At 40.4% G+C, this 26,176-nt stretch overlaps 1 protein-coding gene across 5 annotated transcripts in view; it reads right to left on the bottom strand.

The window, feature by feature from the left end:
- Positions 1–26,176, bottom strand: part of MICU2 (mitochondrial calcium uptake 2) — a 382,386-nt gene that overhangs the window by 306,818 nt on the left and 49,392 nt on the right. Inside the window, exon 2 of one of the 5 annotated variants that reach the window (XM_075592259.1) lies at positions 19,925–19,972. The exons of the other annotated variants lie outside the window; for them this stretch is intronic. Within the exon in view, the coding sequence (XP_075448374.1) occupies positions 19,925–19,972 (48 nt within the window). The remainder of the gene's footprint in view (positions 1–19,924; positions 19,973–26,176) is intronic. 5 annotated transcript variants of the gene reach the window in all.

The raw sequence follows: 26,176 nt of genomic DNA, 5'->3' as shown, positions 1-26,176 counted from the left end.
AAGGAGAAAGTCCTACGCCACAACAGTAAAATCGGGCAGGGGCGAATACAGGACTCCCCGGTTTATATTTTTGAAGATTTCTCTGCTGAGCTGTCCAGAAAGAGGAAGGAGTTCAGCAAAATATGTTCGGAGCTGTTGAAGCAAGGTTGTACATTTACCCTGGCCTATCCAGCAAAGTTAAAGCTTTTCACCCAGGAAGGGGTGGAAATATTTGACACTCCGATAGAGGCAGAAGCTTTCCTGAGCAGGTCAATGCGAGTTAAGAAAGTTATCAAGGTTCGCTTGAACTTCAGTGTTAGTTTGTTATGGTTGACAGTTCAAAATTTTCTGATGGCAATTAGGGTGGTTAATGTAAACTTGGATAATTGTTTACTAGTAGGATGGCTGGAAAATGGAACAGAGATGGTCAGACACGATAGTATTTATGAATGGGTATGTAGGTACCTAATCCCAATTCGGATGACATTATGGTAAAACTGGTCTCATGGAATGTTCTTGGGAAAAATTCTCCCATTAAAAAGGGCAAAAATATTATCACATCTGAATTGATTGAGGGCAGATGTTTTAAATTAGAACATGAGAGATTGAAAAGAGTGTGGGTTGCAGAGTGTATTGCAGCTCACTAAAATAGTAAGAAAAGAGGTACTGCCATTCTCTTTAGGAAAAATGTAAATCTGAAGATTGTGAATAGTACACTCGACCCGGAGGGTAGATTTCTGCTTCTTAATGTTGTCCTAGAGAACAGCCCCATATTTCTATTTCTATGTAATATATATGGCCCCAATATTTACTCTAAAGGGATCTTTTTGGATATTAATACAAGGTATGATCAAAGAAGATCCAACAAAGAATCCTCCACTAGAATGCACTCTGTGTTTCCATATATGATATTTATTTGGATAATTTGTCCTAGCAGAATTTCTTGCTCTACAAATGGCTATCTATTGATTCTAAATCAGCTACCCAGATTAAAAATAAAAAAACAACAAAACTTTATTACATCAATTCATTTGTGACTCTGTGCTATTATTTACAGTGTGTATTGTTTAAAATCCCTGTTGGAGTTAAGTAGACGTAATTTACCGTATATTATTTAGAGACTTGTTATCACATTGATGTGTGTCTACTGGTGTAATACAATTTGTTTTGTCTACTTTGACATTGCAAAACCCAAATGTCTTTAAGTACAGACTGAGAACAATATTGCTAGTTTTCAATCTTCCTGTTTTTCCTGATATTGGTATCAAAGTTGCTCCTCTGTTGAACAACGGCCCGACCATTTCTGACTCTGCAGGTTTCTAAAGCACCCAAATACATTTCCCAGAACCTGAAAATCTCTATTAATGTGAAATGCTAATATCTACAGTAGGATTAGAAGGCCGACATTCATCATTTAAAATAACAATAAACCATTTTTGTTTTAGATCTGCTACAACTGCTAAAATTATCCTCATTAAAGGCATGATGACAAATACATACTGTACTTCCTAATTGGCATTGTAAAATTCACACCTTTGGGAAACAAAAATAGGATGGAGTCTGCCCTGCTCATGATGTACAAAATGTACAATTTGATGATAGGATAGATTCCTGTGCACCTGCAGACAAGCAAACTAAGGAAGAGCTTCAAATGCTAATGAGCATTAATAGAAAGCAGAAGTGCTTAAGGGGCCTATTCAGTAAACTTCGATAAGTGACTTAGGCTTTGCCTTTAGTGCCACCGATGGCGACGGCGACACGATGGGTGACGTCACCCGTCGCCACCGGCGAAAGTTATGTTTCGCCGGTCGGCGGCATCGCGGGATTCCCGCAATTTGATTTGTTAAAGGGCCGTCACGTAATAATGGGGAAGGATTCCCTGAAAAAGTGACGTTATCACGAAACGCGTAGGGTCAGAGGTCACGGCGCCTTTGGAGAAAGCTGGTTACGTGTTGCGTTTCAGAGAGGTCCCCTTTCACTCATCTGTGTATCTCCACATTCCCGCATCCACTCTGAGAATCCCCTGTATATTAGAGGGAGTTTGAGGCATCATTCCTCCCACCTGAGTGTTCACGGAGGACTTGCTCTGCTTTTGTCACCTGTCTCTGTTTGGTCTTCCACGCCCATTGTTTCCGGCCCTGTTGTAAGTAGGGTTTTGGGTTTTAACCCCTTGATGATCCGCTGCAACAGGCTCCTTTGTTTTAATAAATAAGTTTATATTTTCAGCTTCTGTGTTACATGTTGTTTTATGTTGTGTGTCTTATTTATTTTTTCTGTTTTTATGTAGTTTGTGTATGATATACAGTATACATGATATTTTCTTATGTATTTGTCCACATGTCACGGACCCACTGAATGGAGTTTCCACATTGATTTGGACCCACTCGACTATTAGCCAAAGATGGCCAACAGCGCTTTGCCCATTCAAATAATAAATACAGTGCAATACACTCAAATACATTTATATAAAAAAAACATTACTATAAAATAAAACTATACCCATTTAATCAATTGATTGTCACTCTGATAATCAATGCCCTCAATGTGTCACAGATAGCCACCCAACAATGGCCAACCAACACCCGGTATCTCCTGCAAGTTTAACTCTCGCACATCTCATGACGCAGGACATTTAAACTTGCCGGAGATACCGGCACACCCAACGGAGGCCTGTAACTCAGGAAGCAGGGGGTCCCCAGACCTGAAATGAACGGGGTTCAGATCCAGAGATCCCCTGCTTCAGTAATATGTTAATACAATTAAAATGTAAAAAAAGGTATGATCGCCTGTAATAGGGAGATGCAGTTTTCTTCTGCACGGCTCTTAGAGACTGCAGGCGGCTCTTAGACAAAGCAACTGCTAAGTCGATCGGAATGGCATTTTCCTACCAAATGGTATATGTCTTGCGATAACGCTTTCTAAATACCGTGATAACACAAATGTCAGACCGTAAGGTAGGAACAGGTCAGCCAGATCGATATGGCAGCGAGCTGATCGGCGCTACCTGAACAGGCCCCTAAGTCTTTTTGGAAATCTTTATTAGTTTCTGACGAGTTTAAAATAGTCCATTTCTAAAACTTGAATATGAACCTCAGATAAGTATTTCTTTGTAGCGCACATTCTTTTGAAGGGAATTTTTACTAATTCCCTATCAAAACGTAATTGCTGTGGAGATATCACAGGCTGATGAAAGTGTTAGCGTCCTACTTGCATTAGTTTTTTTTACACCAACAAAAACTTGACAGACAATTTTGACAAAAGTGGCACATACTTAAAATGTAATATTACATATCATTTATATACGTACATCACAGACAACATCCAAACCCTGCCTCCAACACCCTCCCTCATTTCTTTCTTTATCTAATGGAAGCTGATGCGCACACGGAACAAACACAAACATTGGTTTAATACATTGGCGCACCAACTTGTTATTCTTCTTTTACATCAAAATCACTTGTACATCTCCCCCCTCTTTGCTTAAGGATATTGGATCCGGGCATTTGCAACACATGTATTAAATAGTACTGTGCATACTACATATATTGAGAAATGAGTCAACCATATATTTGTAAGTAACACAATCATTTTCTGAATTCAAGATTTGTGAAGAAAAATGATAGAGGAAGCTCGCTCAACCTAAATCTTTGTAAGGGTGGAGATGGGTGCAACCTAAGATGCACTTGACAGTGTACCAAAGAGATATACTGGGAGAGAAATTCTGTATATGGTACGCACCATGGATTAGTAAATGTTTGACCTGGGATAAATTAGTAGCAAGTCAAATTTAGCTTTTATTATATCGGAGGACAAAAATAAATGTGCACCATAAAATAAAGTACGTATTCAAACAACCTATTACGTTTACAACACGTGGAGTTAGTACATTAAAGGAAAATAGGAGGCTGTAAAAGGTCCCTAAATGTCAAATCAACAGGTAAAAAAGTACAACGACAAATGTAATAAATCTAAAAAAATAGACAGATCTATATGGTTACACTTGGTAGGAATGCAGAAAGTTGATGCACTAAATATGCCTCAGAACTTTAAATACCATATCAGAAATCCCACATGTAAACACAAAATAATAGGCACATATAATATTCATAACCAAAACATCCTGTTCAGAATGCACAGAAAATGTTTCCACTTGAAGCTCTTATTGTTGTCCACGAATGTATTCTTAGGAACGAGATGTTCTGAACTCCTTTGCTGGAAGATCAAATTATCTTAATTATTTAAAACAACACAAATATGTACTTCCCAAAAATACATACATTTCTAAATGTGTGCATAGCTTGCGTAAAACAGAACAGAAACTGCATGCAACAGACAACTCAGGGAAAATGTGACAGTATGGTTCGTTTAGAAGCTATGAATCCATGGAACAGTCTCACTGCAGAGATGGCGTTGGCAAATACAGTCAAGAAATTGACAACAGACACAAATGAAATGAAAGAGGGAATAGGGAAGACCATTACAAAGACTGTTCTAGTGTAAAATACACTGGCCAATATTTACTAAGTGGTGCTATGCCATAAGATACCTTCCACTCAAGTAAATATGCCACAAGGTGTCTTCCGGCACTGGAAAAGCTTAATGGCATAGCATTTCCAAGTAAATATGGCCCATAGTCGATAAAGCAACCAACTCTACGCACCATAACACATACAGGTCTTCTTTATTTTCACCATCGCAATGTCCTTTTGCACCTGCTTTTAGCAATCCCACCCTTGTTCAATTCTGTAGTTCAAATCTAGAAATATCAGTTGCTGAATATTTGTCTCCCTGTGACGTTAAAACAGCCACTGCTATAGACACAAAGAAAACAGTAGTTGCCACAGCAATAGCCGATGCCAGGGAACAGGGGCGCAACCAAAAATTCATATTGCAGGGTGCAATACCGGCACTCATCTTGCGGCATCACATGATGACACATTGCAAAGTGTCACCATGCCGATGAGGAGGGCGGCTGTTTTATTACCGAGGCCCCACTCTTTCCCCTGGCAATCAGTGTCATAGCTCTGGGGAAGAGCGCGGGGCTACTGTAACTGCGATGCAATTCTTGGGGGTGCAAGTGCATCCGCCCCTCCCCCCACACCCTCCCTCACTGTTACTACCAGCGAACATTAAACATTTAACGGTAAAAAAAAAAATTTGCAAAAAAATTAAGATTTTGAAACAATGAAAAGTTAGAAATAGATCAGCACAGCATGAACTATCAGGTGTCATTACTTATTTTTTTGGTTTAAGTGCCTAAGTCAGCAACTTGTAATCTTGAACAGAACATTTTTTTTTTACTTCTGGGGTTTAAGGTGCAAGGAGATAGACTTCTACAGTATCTATTCTGAGAAAGGACTTATTGTGCCTGTTCTACTAGCAAAGTACTGTATACACAGTGATGTACACACGGTCAATGCCACATAACAATAAACTAGTCCTATTCATTAGGTTCTACAGATTTACAGAAAATAGGTGGGCTCTGGAATATGGTCCTAAGGCCTCGGGCATGGTCAGCGCACCGTGCTGAGGCGCACTGCTGCTCGGTAGTGAGCCCCTGCAGCCGCAATGAGAGTGGCTTTAGCAGGGGCTCGCTTACGCTTCCGCAAGCGTGTGGAAGCTTAAGTCTTATGAAAATTTTACATTTTCGCGCTCATGGGAGCACAGGGCCGTCACGTGGGCAGTTCACCCAATGAGGGCGAACCAGCTCCGTGACGTCACTGGCCCGCCCCCCCGACACGCCTCCGGACGGCGCGCTAACCAAGGCCAGGGAAAGCACCCGCTTTCCCTCAGCCTCAGAGCGCCTCCGCACGGGCTGAGTCACCATGGACTCAGCCTAACACACACACTTTGCTGGCTAGTCCTTCCAGCAATGTAGGGTATACGGTACATAAATAAAAAACAAAAGCACTAGTGGTCACAATGTATTGAATTGAAAGGATAACTTAAGCCCACTCAAGTTAGCAGCTGAATTTATTTCTTATGGTTCATTGCAAAATAAAAGAAAATATAACTATTCAATGCACCACTTGGCAGAAATGGAAACACGGTAAAACCAGTCAAGCTTGCAGAAAGGAAAATAAAGCGACAGCTTCTGCTCAGCTAATTGGTTGTGTATAATTATTAATGGGAGGGGTGCATTCTGGGATAGAAAATAGTGATAGAAAATAGAAAAAGGTATCCCTATAATGCTTGCACTCAACCTCTTAAACAGAACTTTATTTTTCTAAAAGAGGTGAAGTTCCGGTAGCGAACGAAATGCGCGTCGGGTGATGATGACATCACAGTCATCTCTCTACTAGCGAGACTGCAACAAAGGTTGCGAGTCCTATTTGCCTGAAAAGATTCTATGTATCTAATAGCAAGTATAACAAAGATGTGGACCGTGAAGGAATCCACTAGCAGTTAGGTCTCTGCATGTATACTGTTGCGGCTCCTTTTATCCTCCTACATCCCCGAATTTTTTCGGGGATGTTTTCCGTATGTCACGCTCTTTGCTGCGTTCAGCCACATTCATGGCTAGACAGCGCTAATAGCGCTAAACAATGAAACCGCCCGCGGCGCGGGAAAATGGTCGGAACATGCCACATCTGCCCGCGGTTTTAAAAATCGCGTTGAAACGGCCGCAAGAGGCTAAAGGCGGCCGCCACTGTATGTCTTGGAACTAAAGATAAAAGCGGGGGACTTTGGGAACGGCAAAGATATAGTGCTTCACATAGCAACTTATGATTTCCAATCACCCAAATAACAACTAGCTCCTACATACACTTACGTTTAATATATGCAGCACAAAGTTTATGCACAATAAGCAAAAGTGGGAACCAAGTCACGAATGTGACTAATGAAAATAGGATACCACAGACGCTAAAGATTTGCAGTATATACAACACTCTGTGTGAGCATTAAAACGCAGAGCAGCGGAGGCTAAGGAAAATACAAAGCACTTACTAAAGGGACTTAAATATTCTGTTCAAGTATTGCATGGATACATGCAATCACTATGTATGCATGTAACAAACCATTATAGGCTGTCTGAATGAATATACCCTGTGCTATTAAGTACTCTTGACTGATACAGAAACTAGGATCCATAACAAGGAGGAATATATATCTTTTCGCTTTCTTTATACATTAGGAAGTGAAACAAAGAGAAGAAACTAACCATACGCATTTTAATCACAAAAAACGCAAGGTTGCAATTACTTTATTAATATTACACATCACAATTTACCACTAAAAGATATACAATGATATACATGTCTGCACCTTCATAATGTACTTTATTTATTTACTTTAACTTGGTGACTCACTTGGTATTACACTATTCTTTTAATTTTAGTACACTTTATTTACAAATGCGTATGAGAACTGAGATATACCTTACAAATGGCAAAATTGTCAAATTGGTCTTGCTTACAGATAAGACTAATCTGATACGCTTATTGGATTATAGGTTTTAAAGACATAAAATTGTGCGAATAAAAATAATAAAATACTATTTAGTGGAGGTGAATTTTCCCCTCTTTTAGAAAAATAAAGTTCTGTTTAAGAGGTTGAGTGCAAGCATTATAGGGATACCTTTTTGTATTTTCTATCAGGCTTGCAGAAACACTGAATTTAAAACAAGAGTCTGATCTGGTATGTAAAGTAGCCTGCAACAATACAAATCTGCTCCTTCAGTAGTGAAGCAAGAAACTTGAAGGGCATATTTTAAAGAAACAGAGGAACTGTTACTCTGCATTCATTTCCTATTGATTAAAATGGGCATTCGTGTGCGTTATGGCCATTGTCTGGATGTGGCCAATACATTTTTTGCATCTTAGTTTAGGGGGGGGGGGGGGGGTGCGGGGTTACTATTTTTTTTTATGTTGAACAAAACCTGTATATTAAAAACTAGAAATAAATTACAGTAAATGTAGTGACCATTAACAAAAAAAAACCTCTGTTTTTCACCATTTGTTAAAGCATAGCATAAATGAAAAAGAAAAAAAAAAACATTTTCTAGCCCAGCGGTACGCAAAGTGGGAGGTGCAACCCCTAGGGGGGGCGGGAGATTTTGCTGGGGGGCACAGGCGGTTGCAGAGGCCCCGCGCTCTTCACCAAGGCATTTAAATTAAATGCCGGGGGATCGCGTGAGGCCTCTGCAACTGTTTACTTACCGAGATTCAGCAAACTGCGACACGTCGCCATGGCAACCCGGCGCCATCTGCCGCCGCGGGTCACATGACCCCGCAGCGTCATCTGACACGGATGAAGGTAGGTGGCGGGGGGGAGGTGCGAGAGCCGGGGGGAGAGAGACAGGGGGGCGCAGCACTAAAAGTTTGCGGTCATTTAGTAAAAGTGATGTGGTCATTTGAAAAGCTTCTTTTTGATGGGTAAATTGAAAAATGTCAAAATAAATGTCTGACTCTTGCAGTTATAATGGCTGATTGGTTCCTCTATCTCACTGTGCAGTGCCACACTTTTTTAAACTAGTTAATTCAATAGATAAAACAAAAAGGTGCCAAATCACCAACAACGTGCTGTGAGAGTATGACTGCATTATTCCCCTGCTGTATAGTGGTAACATTTTGGACACACCGTAACTGATCTCCCTTTGTTTAAACATTCCATGTATGAATTTCATCCAAAACGGGCAAATTATGATTGTAAGATATACAGTGTATAGATGCAATTTGTACTGGAAGCTTCTGGGCGTTACCACATCAGGAGCAAGACACTGAGTGATACACCATTTATGATTTCAGCTATAAGTTGTGTGCTTAGAGTGAAAGCACAGAGGTTGCATTTTTGCCCATTTAAGGTCTTTCATAAATCTAGGTTATCCTCTTTTGAACTTATTATTACCACATCAAGTAAAAATGAGCCATAGGTTGCACAGAGTGAAACATTGTTTGTCATTATGTATAGTAAAAAAGTATATTGCTTGAAGAGGGTACATAACTTAAGATTGGAGCAGGGGAAATGGAAACGCTCCCTAGTTGGGAGCTCGACTGTATCTAGGACCTCATCAAGCCCTCTGAGGATTGGAACAAACGATTAAAGACCAGTCCACAAAATGTCTTTTTGGCTTACTAATGCTTTCTTTCATTCTTTTCCAATTGAAGCAATCTGTGCGGAAACAGAGTGCTTTATTGGAGATACACAGCAATACCTAAAGATAAATAAATAGATAACACAACTTCAATAAGTTCTACGCATACTCTCAATTCATGCATTACAGATGGTCGAGTTGACAAGTAAAGCCACATGAAAGGAAATGACGCATTTTCTTATAAAGTTAATCTCCCTTTGTTGCAATATCTAACATTTGTTTTGTAGGAGCTTTTACAAATAAAACAAGCCACCCAAAAACAACTGCCCATAAGTCTGATTGTATATACAGTACTGTATATTAACATGTATTCCAATTACCTCATGTGTCCTGGAGGTAATCAAATAGATTTTTCTTTTTCTTTGTTTGATCATCAGATCAATGCTACAACCTAAACCTAAGCAATCCCATCTTTCCTTACCTTCTTTTTACAAGGCCCAGTAAATCTACAAAGATACATAGCGGATTATTCTATATGCGCTTAAGTGACTTCAATGGAGAATTTAGGCCGAAAACAGCCCAATTGGCCACTTTTGCCGATAAATGATAAGCCACTAAGGGGAGACTCGCTAGGCTCCGATGTGGTGTATCGCACCCTATTCCAACTTTAATGGCTACTAAAGTCAACCTAACCTACTGTATCGGTGTAGGAAAAACATATTTTGATAGAAAAAAACATGGCAGTATTGTAGTGGTACTGAATTAAACATTAGCGTACATGACAGTGCAAATGTCATTGAACCAAGGAATGCATTGCAGGGTCCTTAGGCACTTGAAAAGGGTAACACCTGTCTGTGGTGCATCAGCATATATAAATCCCAAACCATGTTTCTAGTTTTAAAAGACATGTAGCCAGCAACTGCCAGGAATAAGGACCTTAAGGAATATACCTTTCACTGCCAACATTTACCCATGCCAGTTGCTTCAGCTTTACAGATCATGTAATTAGCTCCTTAATATGCTTGGCTTGTGCAAGTGATTATTATGTGTTAAGCGTTAGAAGTCAGCAAACCTGCTTCCACAAACAGATTTCCTATCTGGCTCGACATGCCATGTATTAAGGCCTCATGGGTTTGTTGTGCTGACATGGTCGCATTCTGGCACCTCGAGAAAATAGGCACGTTACATGATGCCTATTTAGACATGCTGCTATCTGTCTGTGCACAGGATACAAAATACTTAATTACAATATTTATAGGCAATTACAAACACCAAGAATTGCCAGACTGCAGGCACTGCTTGCATTGTAATATTTGTTAAAAACAAGCCATCTGAAAACCAAATGGAAGCAAATGCATATATTCTACTTTGTAGGGAAGAGGTCACAAAATGGGAGAAACATGGCCAGGCTTACAAACTGAAGACTGATCGTCGCACTTGTATTGCAGCCCTTGCTTCTTTGAGTCAACAGGTTTGTTTCAGCTCTTTGTTACAAATAATTCCGTATCACTATAGCTCCTGAATTTCCAAAAGTCATTGCTTTGGGTTTTGCAACACTTTTGCGTTAGCACCTGTAAGGAATCCACACCTCAGTTTACTGCTTACCTTGCCTCTAAGACCTGTGCAGTCCTGGAAAACTGCTCCTGATATTCACTGCAGCTCCACCCTGGGTTCACTCATTAAAGCTATGCTGTCACACGCCCCTTCTGCTATTGGTTCACTGACCTTTAAAGACAGCCTTCCCACAATGCTCCCTGCCGAGCATAGTCCTTCCTGGATGTCACAAGTGTTCTGCCATAAGCCCTTGGCTTGTCTGTGTATGTATTAACCTCTCTAGTTGTTATTCCCTAGTTCCTGAGGCCTGCTGCTAGTCTTCATGCAGGGGTCTGTATTTCCTGATTATCGTGTGTTTCCTGAGACCGGCTGCTAGTGTCACGCAGCGGTCAGTTCCTGTCTCCTGTGCTGAAGCGGAGTACTCTCTTTGTTTACTTCAGCTCCTTGTTTCCTGAGACCGGCTGCTAGTGTCACGCAGCGGTCTGTTCCTGTCTCTTGTGCTGAAGCGGTGGTTTCCCCAGTGTTGCCTTCAGCTCCCTGGTTCCTGGGGTCTGCTGCTCATTCTCTACTGCAGAGGCCATGTCCTGGTTCCTGCGCTGAAGCGGAGGATTATCCAGCCCGCTCAGGACTCTTGCGCTGAAGCACTGATCTACCACTGCTGCCTGACGGTGTGCCCACTCCGGTCTACCTATCACTTCCTGAGACCAACACCATGGGCCATGGTCGCCGCACGCGCAGAGTCCACTCCCGCGCTCCTAAGTTGAAGCGGGGAACTCCTGACTACCTGTTGCCGAACTCCTGCTTGAACAACGTTTATCCTGATGTCTCCAGTCCTGACCCTGGCTTGTCCACTGACGATGCTGCCTTCTCCAGTCCTGATCCTGCTACGTACGACTACGAACTGCGCAATCCGGATCAGCCTGCGCGGTCTAAGGTCGGTGCTTATACAACCCCACCTCAGCCCCGCGGTCTGGTCCCGGTTTGTGGCGAGCACATTCGTGACAGCACCCCAGTGATGCTTTGAAAGTGTTGCAAAACCGAAAGCAATGACTTTTGGAAATTTAGGAGCTATAGTGATACGGAATTATTTGTAACAAAGAGCTGAAACAAACCTGTTGACTCAAAGAAGGAAGGGCTGCAATACAAGTGTGACAATCAGTCTTCAGTTTATAAGCCTGGACATATTTCTCCCATATATATAATCCCTTGCTGCACTGGAAGCACTGTATGCTGGGTGATAATGGTGAAAGGCAGGGTTGCAGACCTTTCTAAGACATGCAAATGAACACACAGTTATATTTCCATTTGCTATATGCTTTACTGTGGAGGGTTTTTGTCACTTTTTTTTAACACCATAACTTAACCAAGTATGGTGAAACCTATCCCAAGCTTCGAATTGCAACGCCAGTATAACTAGCCTCACATTGATGAGACCCTATAGATCAAAACAGCTGTTTGTGGGTAGGTTTACTGGCTATGCATCTTAACCCAGGCTGTGCTTTAAAGCTGTGCAATGCCGCAGGCATACGCTTATAGGGGACCATGTCATATGGTTTTGAAGCAAAAGGTGTCAGTGTGTGCTCATTTGCATGTAATTTCCCAGAATTCCTTGCTGCACTGGAAGCACTGTATGGTGGGTGACAATGGTGAAAAGCAGTGTTGCAGAGCTGTGTAAGACATGCAAATGAGCACACAGTAATATTTCTATTTGCTATATATATATATATATATATTAATATTATAAAAAAGATCAGCACTGTTCAATGTACTCATGTGAAAAAATTGTGTATCTTTAATACCGAGACCCACAATACAACATGCAGGAGTAGTAAAAAGTGAAAGCAATTCTCCATATTTTATATGGCAGTTTCAAATTTTAAGATATATTTAATAGCTTTGTAAATGAAGGCTCAAATGTATATCTGCATACAGTCTTAACAAAAATAATAGAATATATACATTACGTAGCACATCCGTTATAGGCTAATTTGAGGTTCATGCCAAACTAAGGAAAGAAAGCAGCAGCAGCTTTCGAATTGAAAAGCTGCAGTATTCAGTGCCTAGAAACAACCCCATTTTCAGGAAATCACATAATTCAGGACATAACAAAATCACAATGATGAAATATTCAAAAGTACTATAAAACATTTAAACATTTATTTCATTTTTTAAAGTGTTTTTACGGCTGTGTAAGTGGGACTAAGATTTGGAGACAGGTGGCAAAATAAGGTCAGATTGGATTTTTATTTTCAGTGACATAAAATAGGTTAGTGTCACTGTGTGGATTCCCAGAGTTTGTACCTCTCAAAAATGCAAATGTATTACTTATTGGGAAACCAAACCTATGATGTGTCATTTTGGGATTACTTGTCTCAAATGAGATTACAAATTCAATCACAGATTAGTGGCAAGACACATAGGGGGCTATGCACTAAGCTCAATGGCTTTGCGTTTTGATTTGGCCAAAAAGCAGGTTCGTTAAAAAGTGAAGCCGGGGACGCGATGCACTAAGGCCTTGAGGCCATTTTTTTACGTACCTGCTCAAAATAGCTCAAAACAGCCACAGTGTACGGTTTGCTTTTTTTCCCCCTGCTAGCGTTCTGAGCCTCTCCGTTCGCTAGCTCAGGGGGGCGCAAACTTTTTTCCCTGCGCCCCCCTGCCGGCTGTCCCCTCACTCCCGCGCCCCCCCCCCCCAACCCCAACTTACCCGCGCTCCGGCGTAATGACGTCACGTTGCCATAGCAACGTGACGTCACATGACCTCGCAGCGTCACTTTGACGCCGCGTTGCCATGGCGACGCAGGGAGGAAGCCGCCGGAGCCACGGTAAGTTAGGTTTACAGAGGCCCTGCAGCTCCCCCGGCACTTAATTTAAGTGCCTTCGGGAAGCGCGCGGGGCCTCTGTAAACCCCGCGCCCCCCGTCGGCAGTGTCGCGCCCCCCCTGGGGGTCGCGCCCCACAGTTTGCGCACCGCTGCGCTAGCTGATAGAAAAAAAAGCCGCCTGTAACATTTGCATGGAGATTTGCTATCTCCATTCAAGACTGTTACAGGCGATCCTACACTAAATAAAAACATTTTAATAGTGTACATGAGCAGGGGGTCTCCCGAGCTGAACCGCATTGGTTTCAGGTCCGAGGACCCCCTACTTCAGGAGTTACAGGCCCCGGTATCCCCTGCAGTTTAAAGCTGCGTCACGTAACCGGGTTATTTACATTCTGCAGGGGATACCGGCACCTCATAAAGGGGCCTGTATCTCCTGAACTAGGGGGTCCTCGGACCTGAAACCAATGCGGTTCAGCTCAGGAGACCCCTGCACATCTACACTAGTATTAAAACATACCTAACAATAAACAATAATTCATTACTGTAGCGGCTATCCGCTATGGTAATGAAGCAGCATTAATGTATTTTAAATAATAGTGTGCGGGAGCAGGGGGTCCCCTGAGCTGAACCGCATTGATTTCTGCCTCAGAGACCCCCTGCTTCCCTAGTTACAGGCCCCGGTATGGGGCATCCGGTGCCAGTGCAGCCGCCATTTTTATAGCGTCCAAGACGTGACGTGGTCCAAGACGCCCCCTAACACATACAGTACTGTAATGGGCAAAATTACTATTATCCACATATGGATAATAATGCATTTGCCCATTTTAAATACATTTAAATTACAATAAATACAGTCAAAACATTTAACACTTACGTTTTACAGGCACCCACGATGAAGGCCGTCTTCATCCTCATCTTCATTCTGCCCATGCCCCTACGGTGCTCCAAAACATGCACAACAATTACAATAGCCAATGTAATGTCCCCTAACCCCTTAATCACCATAGTGATTATTAACCGCTACAGTCATTAAGGGGTTAACCCACCCTTACCCACCACTCGGGAGGCCTACATACCCTCCAACTCTAACCCCCCACCCCATGAGGCCTAACCACCCTCACCCACTACCCACAAGGGAGGCCTACCCACATACCCTTGGGGCCAATACACCCCCCCCCCCCAACAGCTACAGTACAATAATGTGCCAAATAACTATTATCCAGATATGGATAATATATTATTTGCCCATTATGAAACACATAAAACATCCACAAATCAAAACATGAATTTTTAATCTTAAAACCACCACATTGCATGTTAAAATAAATACAGCAGCCATTGCAAATATAAAAAAACCAAACTGCAGCTACACAAATGTCTATGAAATGTCACACAATTGCATTGTGTGTACATGATGCAATTAATCAGTGCATCATATAACACTATGCAAAATATATGTAACAATAAAATACACTATCAACAATGTCGCCTAACCACCAATGCCATCCTGAAAATCAATTAGAAACTAACCAACATCAATACAATTAGCATCAGTCAAATAAACCATTTCCTCAAACAATTAAAATACAATACAAATCAATTATACAATTCCCTATTCAATTGCTAAAGCTAAACCATTGCCAAAACAATTCTAATTTAAAGTAACCACCAGCATTCTAATCTTACTACCATAAAGAAGCCTTTAGCTAAATACAAACTACATTATTCACAACAATGACAAAATAAAGATGCTAAATACATTATCCATACATGAAAAGAACCTAAACATGAGCCAAACAATCAATTATTATCCCTGTATGTCTATCCATACCGATAGAAACATAACATACAGGGGCAATAATACAGCATCAAATACAATGCATTTACATACAATACACCCATTCAGTGTCCGTGAATGTATTATATACATAGATACATTAACGGGCATTAAATGGGAGTGAAAAAATAAAAGACATGCATGAAAAATCATAAAAACATGTAAAAGTCAAAATAATAAACTTTTCTTTTGTTTACTCATCATTAGATGTCCACTCACCAAAATCCAGGCGACCCGGAAGCACAGGAACCAATCCACAGGTAACCATAAAATAAAAAACTATAACAAATCCACGTATGTATCTTTTTTCTTCTTTGGGTTCTTCTGGGGTCTTCTTCCGGCTTCTTAGGCCACACCCTTCTCTTCTTAGGAGGGGAGATGTTCCCTCCTCGGCGACTAGCTTCAAAATGAGTCGACATAGGCTTTTATAGGCCTATGACGTCACATTTTGGTCAAATGTTTCACACGGTCCTGATTGGGCTGTGAAAAACATGTGATTTGGCCGATGTAAAAAAAATTATGACGTCATTTAAAGGCAATGAAAGCACAGCCAATCAGAATGGCTTTGCTTCAATTGCCTTTAAGATGACGTCATTAAAAGAAACATGGCTGGTCTCACATGGTACCGTAGCCAATCAGAGCGTGGGAACTCCATCCCATCTCTGATTGGCTCTAGTAGACCATGTGACAGAGGCATAGGGGAGAACGGATGTGACTTCTTTGAAAGCCTGTCACATGGTACTACAGCCAGAGTTGGGATGTATTTCCCACGCTCTTATTGGCTACCGTACCATGTGAGACCGGCCATGTTTCTTTTAATGACGTCATCTTAAAGGCAATTGAAGCAAAGCCATTCTGATTGGCTGTGCTTTCATTGCCTTTAAATGACGTCATCATTTTTTTTCCATCAGCCAAATCACATGTTTTTCACAGCCCAATCAGGATTGTGTGAAACATTTGACCAAAATGTGACGTCATAGGCCTATAAAAGCCTATGTCGCCTCATTTTGAAGCTAGTCGCCGAGGAGGGAACATCTCCCCTCCTAAGAAGAGAAGAAGGGCGTGGCCTAAGAAGCCGGAAGAATCCCCCAGAAGACCCCAAAGAAGAAAGAAGACACAGACGTGGATTTGTTATGGTTTTTTATTTTATGGCTTACCTGTGGATTGGTTCCTGTGCTTCCGGCTCGCTTGGATTTCGGAGAGTGGACATCTAATGGTGAGTAAACAAAAGAAAAGTTTATTATTTTTACTTTTACAGGTTTATATGATTTTTCATGCATGTCTTATTTTTTCACTCCCATTTAATGCCCGTTAATGTATCTATGTATATAATACATTCACGGACACTGAATGGGTGTATTGTATGTAAATGCATTGTATTTGATGCTGTATTATTGCCCCTGTATATTATGTTTATCTATCTGTATGGATAGACATACAGGGATAATAATTGATTGTTTGGCTCATGTTTAGGTTCTTTTCATGTATGGACAATGTATTTAGCATCTTTATTTTGTCATTGTTGTGAATAATGTAGTTTGTATTTAGCTAAAGGCTTCTTTATGGTAGTGAGATTAGAATGATGGTGGTTACTTTAAATTTAGAATTGTTTTGGCAATGGTTTGGCTTTAGCAATTGAATAGGGAATTGTATAATTGATTTGCATTGTATTTGAATTGTTTAAGGAAATGGATTAATTGACTGATGCTAATTGTATTGATGTTGGTTAGTTTCTAATTGATTTTCAGGATGGCATTGGTGGTTAGGCGACATTGTTGATAGTGTATTTTATTGTTACATATATTTTGCATAGTGTTATATGATGCACTGATTAATTGCATCATGTACACACAATGCAATTGTGTGACATTTCATAGACATTTGTGTAGCTGCAGTTTGGTTTTTTTATATTTGCAATGGCTGCTGTATTTATTTTAACATGCAATGTGGTGGTTTTAAGATTAAAAATTCATGTTTTGATTTGTGGATGTTTTATGTGTTTCATAATGGGCAAATAATATATTATCCATATCTGGATAATAGTTATTTGGCACATTATTGTACTGTAGCTGTTGGGGGGGGGGGGGGTGTATTGGCCCCAAGCGTATGTAGGTAGGCCTCCCTTGTGGGTAGTGGGTGAGGGTGGTTAGGCCTCACGGGGTGGGGGGTTAGAGTGGGAGGGTATGTAGGCCTCCCGAGTGGTGGGTGAGGGTGGGTTAACCCCTTAATGACTGTAGCGGTTAATAATCACTATGGTGATTAAGGGGTTAGGGGACATTACATTGGCTATTGTAATTGTTGTGCATGTTTTGCAGCACCATAGGGGCATGGGCAGAATGAAGATGAGGATGAAGATGGCCTTCATTGTGGGTGCCTGTAAAACGTTTTTATTGTAATTTATATGTATTTAAAATGGCCAAATGCATTATTATCCATATTTGGATAATAGTAATTTTGGCCATTACTGTATAGTATGTGTTAGGGGGTGTATTTAGTTAGAATGGTTGTTTTTTATTTTTGGAGGTGCAACATTGGTACCGCAGGCCCGCGGGTACCCCGGGACTCCCGAAGGGGACCCCCGCTTGGTGAGCCGGGGACCCCCGCGGGATCAGCCGGGGACACCCGCGCGACCCCCGGGCTCCGTCGGGACCCCCGCGGGGTCAGCCGGGGACACCCGCCGGCCTGCTGTATGGGTTTTGCGTCTACTCTGACCTGACGTGTTCTAATCAACGCAACTTTTGCGTTTGCTAAGGTTGCGTTGCCTAGTGCATCCCGTTTAAGGGCAGAATTTCACGCAAACAGGGCTGCAATCTAGCAAAGTTGGACTTAGAAAAAATCCCTGAAAAAGTCATTTTTAGCGCGCAAAGTGCCTGTTTGCGTTGCTTAGTGCATCGGGTTGAGCCAAAAATCACGATCGAAGAGCACTTTGCGCTCTAAAAGTGACTTATCGGAGCTTAGTGCATAGCCCCCATAGGTTCCAAACACAATGATCTTAAAGTGTGTTCATCTTGACCCTATAATTACACATCTTTTCAGCACAGTCTGGGTCTTAATGCATAGCCAGTAAACCTACTCGTTTGCTATTCATGTTTTGCTCTGTACTCGGATATGTCAACAGGAAACTACACAACATTGTTCCTTTACCGGACAATCTATTAATTAATAGAATACAGAGTTCTCTACTCTTCATGGCTGTTTCCCTGCTGCTGTTAACATTTAATAATCTACACACTCAACTGTATGTCTTATCCCTAGATCAAGGTGTCCTTTACTATACACCAACCACTGTGCAGATTTGACCACCCTATTGCACACAAGTATAATTTCCCTATACCTATCTAAGATAACAATTTCTTATCTCATATCCCTGTCTACACCTGCTGCTTCTTCCCCTCATTTGTGGGCCAGAAAAACATAAATCAAAGAGACATATCCTCCAGCCCCATCCTCTTCACATCAATGATTATCCCTGCAGCCCTTAAAGCCCCCAACGCACATTTCAAATATCTTCAAAGACTCTTTTTTTTGTATAGGAAAAGCAATACAACTTCCTCATCTTACATATACACCCCCAAAGTACCTGCACTACTAATCTAAGCTTATTGTGTTTTCAGAGGGTGACGGGCATTGTCTATGTAGTGCATTTGGACACGAGAACCTGAAAGGGGCTTATTTGGTAAAGCTAAAATCGCACCATGATCGTCCGAAAACTATAATTGACTTGAATAGAAGTTTTCCGTGATTAGTTCCAAAGCAGCCAACTGAATAAACCTTTATGTGGCCCATTCTGTATTTGGATACAGTGGAGTTTATGCATGAAATTGGCTTTTTTTTTGCCCACTATGTGGGATTGCCCCTTAATATTTTTTTTCACCTGGAGCACACAAAGATAATAGCCTACCTAGGGGCCTATGCAGAGAGCAGCGAATTTTAAAATTGGCGAATTTATTAAAAAGTAGCTTTTTTGGAGAGTTTTAATCTCCATATGCAGAAAAGTGCGAATTCTGCTATGTTTAACATGGATGCGTGTGGCGAGTTTAAATTGGCGAGATGCGCGCTTCAGAAATGTGTTAAAACAAATTCGCGCCTTTTTTTTTCCCTTTGCAATGGCCGCGAGCGGCAGTTTTTTTTGGCGAGGCAAAACGGAGACAATCGCGCCATTTTATTGGCGCGAACAGCCGCTAGATGCCGTTCGCGCCTCTCTGCATACGGATATTTTTAAAACTGGCGAGATTGAGGTTCTCGCCAGCCGCGAGGCGAGTTTTACAAATAGAAAAGAAGAATTGGCGCGTTTTTCGGAACTCGCCATTTTCTGCTGCTTTCTGCGCGATTTTCTCCAAAAAATGGCGAATTTCGAAATAGCGCTGCTCTCTGCATAGGCCCCCTAGTCTTACACGGAGGAGGCTTAAGCAGCTAATTCTTGGAAAGAACCCACAAGTACTCAAGGCCAACACCATAATAAATACATGCAATAGTTTCTCTCACATACTGATTAAGTCCGGCAAAAATGAGTGTCGGAGTGAATGGAGTGACTGGTTTGTTTGAATAAATATACAGCCTTTGATGGAAAACATTTTCTAATGTTACCCGAAGTCAATTATTAGGTTTACGTTTGTAGAAAGTATATTTATGCTCTCTTCATTCCTCTATTTAACAAGTAGGTCCTGCCATGATTGTATGGACGGTCAGACACCCACCTCCTCCCCTTTCCTGTTTTTCCCCTTCTCATTGTCCAAAGTTTCTGCCTGAAAAAAAACAAAAATGTAAAAAAAGGGGGGGGATTTTTTTTAAACAAAATACATTGGTAACACACGAACATATAACATGGAAATTTCCATTTGAATTAGACGATGTCGCCTTTAACTCATGTCCATTTGAACATGGACCCTTATAAACTTATGCCTGCTGGATTACAAAGCTTTACAGCACAGTCTGGGTTAAAGTGCATAGCCAGTAAACCTACTCACAGACAGAGCAGATTCACCCTTTTGGGTCTCATCAGTGTGAGGCTGGTTATACTGACATTGCAATGCGAAGTTGGAATAGGTTTCAACCGCACATTATGCAAGTTATGGCGGGTGAAAAAAAGTTACAAATATCCTCCACTGTACTGTGTACCACGAATAAAAAAAATCACTTGTGAGCACACTCCCATGTCTGCAAACCCTATAAGTATACCCCTGTCGCATTACACAGCTTTAAAGCACAGCCTGGGTAATACGGCTGGCATAAGCCTATAGGGATCCATGTTAAAATGGACATGAAAAAAAAAAAGGTGACATTGTGTGTTCATTTCAATGTCATTACCCAGAATCCCTGGCTGCAGTGGAAGCACTGTTTGCTAAGAAATAATGGTGAAAAGCAGGGTTGCAGACCAGTGAATGTGTGCAGAAGTCATATTTGCTGTGCACAGTACGGGGAAGGATTTTTCCACTTTTTTACCCACCAGAACTTATATAATGTGCATTTGAAGTAGCTGACTATTTAAAACAGCGTTAAGAAGCAAGTTTCACCTTTTGGTGCAAAAGAGTTAAAACAAATAAAAGATATGTGCCACATAACACAATGTAGTATTTCATGGTAAATTATTATTATTTTAGAACAAATTGAATTTTATTTTCATCAGATTTTGTTGTTAACTGCTTCCTATTCTGCACAAACTATTTTAGCCGTAGAAATGCAACATACAGACTTGCATATTATAACTTTTCACAAACCTGTCTATAAGAATTTGCAAGTATGCTAAATATACCTTCACAGGTACTGTAAAAAATTCTCTTGCCAGCTAAATAATATATTCAGTAAAAAGATAGTGCTTAGCACTCTCTTATCATAGGTTGTAGAAGTTGCTTTTTCAGACATGTTGTAGTCTGAAGAATTTCCATTACATGCCAAATCAAAGAACCTTTCTAGGCATATTTTGTGTCACTGACTTACAGTGCTATATGCAATTACTGTCATTTTCAAGACAGACTGTTTTAACTCAACTTACATCTCCTTCCCCAATGAAAGCCTACACAGTGACTTCACTTAAACATTTTGGATGATTTACACTCTCAACCATTTAATCGCATAGCATGTTTACATGCTGTGTTACGTATTAATTTCTATCTATCTGTTAAGGCAATTACCTTAAGGGAGTCAAACATAAATGTTCCTGTATATGATGTAAGGTAAAACTAAAAGTGATTGAAGTACCAATTGTGAAGCATCTTTAACGTGTGTGTGTGTGTGTGTGTGTGTGTGTGTGTGTGTGTGTGTGTGTGTGTATATCTATATCTATATATACACGCACACACACGGGTATGCAGCAGAATTATTCACCCCCTACCAATAATGTCACATTTTCTTGAATCACAAATAAAGTATGCACAGTTATCAAAATATTTTTTTTTTTAATTCAAAGCTACAAAGCTGTACTGGTTAAACTGAACACTGTTGTATGAGGAGGAGGTTAATTGATAGTAAAGCAAATGTACAAAATTACATTTACTGGTTGCAAAAGAGTATTCAAAGCCCCTTAAGTCAGTACTTGGTAGACGCACATTTTGCAGCAATTACTGCTACGAGTCTTTTTGGATAGGTTTCTACTAGCTTTGCACAGTAGGATGGTGACATTTTTGCCCATGCTTCATGGGAAAATTGATCCAATTCTGATATGTTTGTTGGGGATCATCGATGGACTGCAATCTTCAAGTCTCACCATAAATGTTCGATTGGATTCAAGGTAGGACTTTGACTAGGACACTCAAACATTAATTCTCTTGTTGTTCAACCCCTCCAGTGTGGCTTTGTGCTTCGGATCATTGTCCTGCTGAAATATGAATTTCCTCCTGAGTTTCAGAGTTATGGCAGACTCAAAACAGGTTTTCCTCAAGGATTCGCCCATACTTGGAGACATCTGTTCTCCCCTCTATCCTGTCAAGCTTTCCATTCCCTGCTGAAGAGAAGCATCCCCATACCATGATGTTGTCACTGCTATTCTTGACGTTAGGATGATGTTGACTGGGTGATGTGGCAGTGTTGGGCTTCCACCACCCATAATGCTTGGAATTGAGATCACAAAGTTCAACTTTTGTCTCGTCTGACCACAAAGCTTTTTCCACATGTCTGCAGTATCATCTATATGCTTATTCGCAAACTCCACAAGTGATTTAACATGAGTCTTTTTGAGTAATGGCTTCTTCCTTGCCACCTGTCTATACAAGCCAACGTTGTGTAGGGACCAGCTTACTGTTGATGTGTGAACACAGACTCCCATCTCAGACACAGAACTTTGAAGATCTCTTAAAGTCATTTCTGGATTCATAGTGACAGCCCGAACCAGTTTCCTGCTTGCCCAGCTGCTCAGTTTGGGAGGGCAACCTGATCTGGGTAATGTCTTGGTGGTATGATGCATCTTCCACTTTTTAATGATGGACTTCAAGGTGCTTAATAGATCACCAGCAGGGTTGACATTTTCTTGTACCCTTCTACTTCTATGTGCCTCTCCACCACTTTCTCCCTGACTTGTTTTGGAAGCTCCTTGATCTTCATGGTTGCTTTGTTGGATCAGTATGTGAGTAGCAGCTTGAACATTTTTATATACCGGAGGGAAATTATCTACAAGTTAAACCACTTTGATTACACACAGAATGAAACCATGTCACTAATTGTGTGACCTTTCAAACAATTCATTTGCACCAGAGCGGATTTAGACCCACAGTAGCAAAGGGGTTGAATACTTATGAAATAGAGATTAATCTATTTTTCACTTAATATTCTAAGTACATTTGAAAGAAAAGACTGCTCAGGGAAAATAGCAGGAGGCCTATTAGAGCAAGTAGGTGTTACATTGGTGAGATGTGTACAAAACACACAGAACAGAATGGGAAAAAAATCCCAAGAGTATCTCTAAAATAATGTGCACACAAATAGTTGTAATCAACTGAAAGTATATAAATTAACTCAAGTAAAACATAAAATGCAATAGACGTAATAAAAGATATACAACACAAATTGGATGCAATTAAAAAATGGAGGGTGGAGGGAGGTAGGGGAGGATGCACCAGTGTATCTTGAAAGTAGACTAAATAAATGCTAGTCAATTGGGTAAAATTAAAGGGATAATATGCTACTCCAGTAGTATGTGCATAACAGTGGGATCTGGAAAATAAGTCTTATTAGTGGAACCAGATAGGAGATCCAGTGTTGTACTGTATATCCACTGGTAATCAGATAGTTAATATTAACTCAATCCGGTACTAGAAAACCCAGGTAGTACAATGCTACTACTGTACACACACACACACACACACACACACACACACACACACACACAATGTATACATAGTAGCATTATATTACAAGGGGTTTATAGTGGAAAACAAAGTGTTATATCAGTGGCGCTTAAAATAAGCGCAATTTTAAATACACTGTGTTCAATAAGTGACTATTTAGTGAATGGGTTAACCATTAATTAGCATAGATGTGAACTACAAGTTTAGTGATAAGAACACACCTACAGGTGTGTATAGCAAACCAGTATATAAAGGTATATGTTGACCTGGAAATCTGGGTTTTCTAGTAGCATATTATCCCATTTATTTCTGCCAATTGACTGGCATGTATCTTGTCTACTTTCCAGACACACTGCTCCCCCTGCCCCCCCCCCCCTCCATCTCCACTTAATTGCATCCAATTTGGAATTGTATATATTTTATTAAATCTATTAAATGTTATGTTTTACTTGAGTTAATTTATACACCTTTTCAGTTGATTACAACAATTTGTGTGTACATTATATTAGAGATTACTCTTGGGATTTCTTTCGTATGTTCTTAACTCATTCAGGCACAGCCCTCACATTTGTGTTAATAATGTTTTAATGATGTAATTATTTTTATTATTATTGGGGGTGCTTAAAGACAATTATATGACCCAAATTATTCAGGAACCAACCAGGAGAGGGGCAATATGGATTTGGTCATATCAAACAATGTAGAAGTAATAACAAATATTCAAATCCTGGAACATTTGGGTAACAGTGATCATAACATTGTCTCATTTGAAATAAATGATCAAAAAATTGATTTCTTGGGTTCAACAAAGACCTTAAACTTTAGAAAGGCAGATTTTAATAAACTGAGGTCTAATCTAGTAGTAATACAATGGGATGATGTTTTTGCAGGGAAAAATGTAGAAGATAAATGGGCAGTCTTTAAAACATTGTTAGAAAAGCACACTTATCAGTGTATACCCTTGGGTAATAAGTATAAAATAAATAAGTCAAAACCAATGTGGCTAAATAAACAGGTAGGGGAGGAAAAGGAGAAAAGAGGAAGGCGTTTAGATTCTTTAAGTCAGAAGGGACGGAGACATCGTATCAGAATTATAAGGAATGTAACAAAAATTGCAAAAGGGCAATCAAATTAGCAAAAATGGATAATGAAAAAAGGATTGCAATAGAAAGTAAGGTCAACCCTAAAAAGTTCTTTAAGTACCTTAATAACAAAAAAATGAGAAAAGAAAATATAGGACCTTTTCAGTGTGAGATGGGCAGGCAGATTATTGGAGATAAGGAAAAAGCTGAGGTATTAAACAAATTATTTGCTTCTGTGTTTACCAGGAAGAATCAAGTTCAATAGTAGTCTCGCAGGAGGAAGCCACAACGTCCATATTAATGAACAATTGGTTAACTGAGGAAGAAGTTCATAAGCGACTTGAAAAAATTAAAGTAAATAAGGCACCTGGCCCCGATGGCATAGATCCAAGAGTTCTCAGGGAGTTAAGCTCAGTAATAGCCAAACCATTATATTTAATATTCAAGGACTCCATTTCCACAGGCTCAGTACCACAAGATTGGCGTAAAGCAGATGTGGTGCCTACATTTAAAAAGGGAGCTAGATCACAAACGGGGAATTACAGACCTGTAAGCCTGAGTTCAATAGTGGGGAAACTACTTGAAGGTTTAATACGGGATAATATTCAGGAATACCTAATGGAAAACAACATTATTAGTAATAGTCAGCATGGATTTATGAAGGATAGATCTTGCCAAACTAATCTTATTTGGTTCTTTGAGGAGGTAAGTAGGAATTTAGACCAGGGTAATGCAGTTGATGTGGTCTACTTAGATTTTGCAAAGGCTTTTGATACGGTTTCACACAAGAGGTTGGTGTACAAAATAAAGAAAATTGGACTCAGTAATAATATATGCACCTGGATTGAAAACTGGTTAAAGGACAGACAACAGAGGGTTGTCATAAATTGAACTTTTTCAGGTTGGACTAAAGTCGTGAGTGGAGTACCTCAGGGATCGGTACTGGGACCCCTGCTTTTTAACTTGTTTATTAATGACTTTGAGGTTGGGATCGAGAGCAGTATCTCCATGTTTGCTGATGATACTAAATTGTGTAACGTAATAGAATCAGAGCAGGATGTAATTTCTCTTCAGAAGGACTTGGAGAGACTGGAAACGTGGGCAGGTAAATGGCAAATGAGGTTTAATACAGATAAATTTAAGGTTATGCATTTGGGATGCAAGAATAAAAAGGCGACACAAATTAAATGGAGATATATTGGGGGAATTCTTGATGGAGAAGGATTTAGGAGTGCTTGTAGACTGCAGGCTTAGCAATAGTGCCTAATGTCATGCAGTAGCTGCAAAGGCAAACAAGATCTTTTCTTGCATCAAACGGGCAATGGATGGAAGGGAAGTAAACATAATTATGCCCCTTTACAAAGCACTAGCAGGACCACACCTTGAATATGGAGTACAATTTTGGGCACCAATCCTAAGAAAAGACATTATGGAACTAGAGAGAGTGCAGAGAAGAGCCACCAAATTAATAAAGGGGGTGGACAATCTAACTTATGAGAGGATAGCTAAATTAGATTTATTTACATTAGAAAAGAGGCATCTAATAGGGGATATGATAACTATATACAAATATATTCGGGGACAATAC

The sequence above is a fragment of the Ascaphus truei genome, chromosome 3 (assembly GCF_040206685.1).
Source record: "Ascaphus truei isolate aAscTru1 chromosome 3, aAscTru1.hap1, whole genome shotgun sequence".
Classification (NCBI taxonomy): Eukaryota; Metazoa; Chordata; class Amphibia; order Anura; family Ascaphidae; genus Ascaphus; species Ascaphus truei.
The sequence above is the reverse complement of the archived record's forward strand: the minus strand, read 5'-3'. Positions and strand labels throughout refer to the sequence as shown.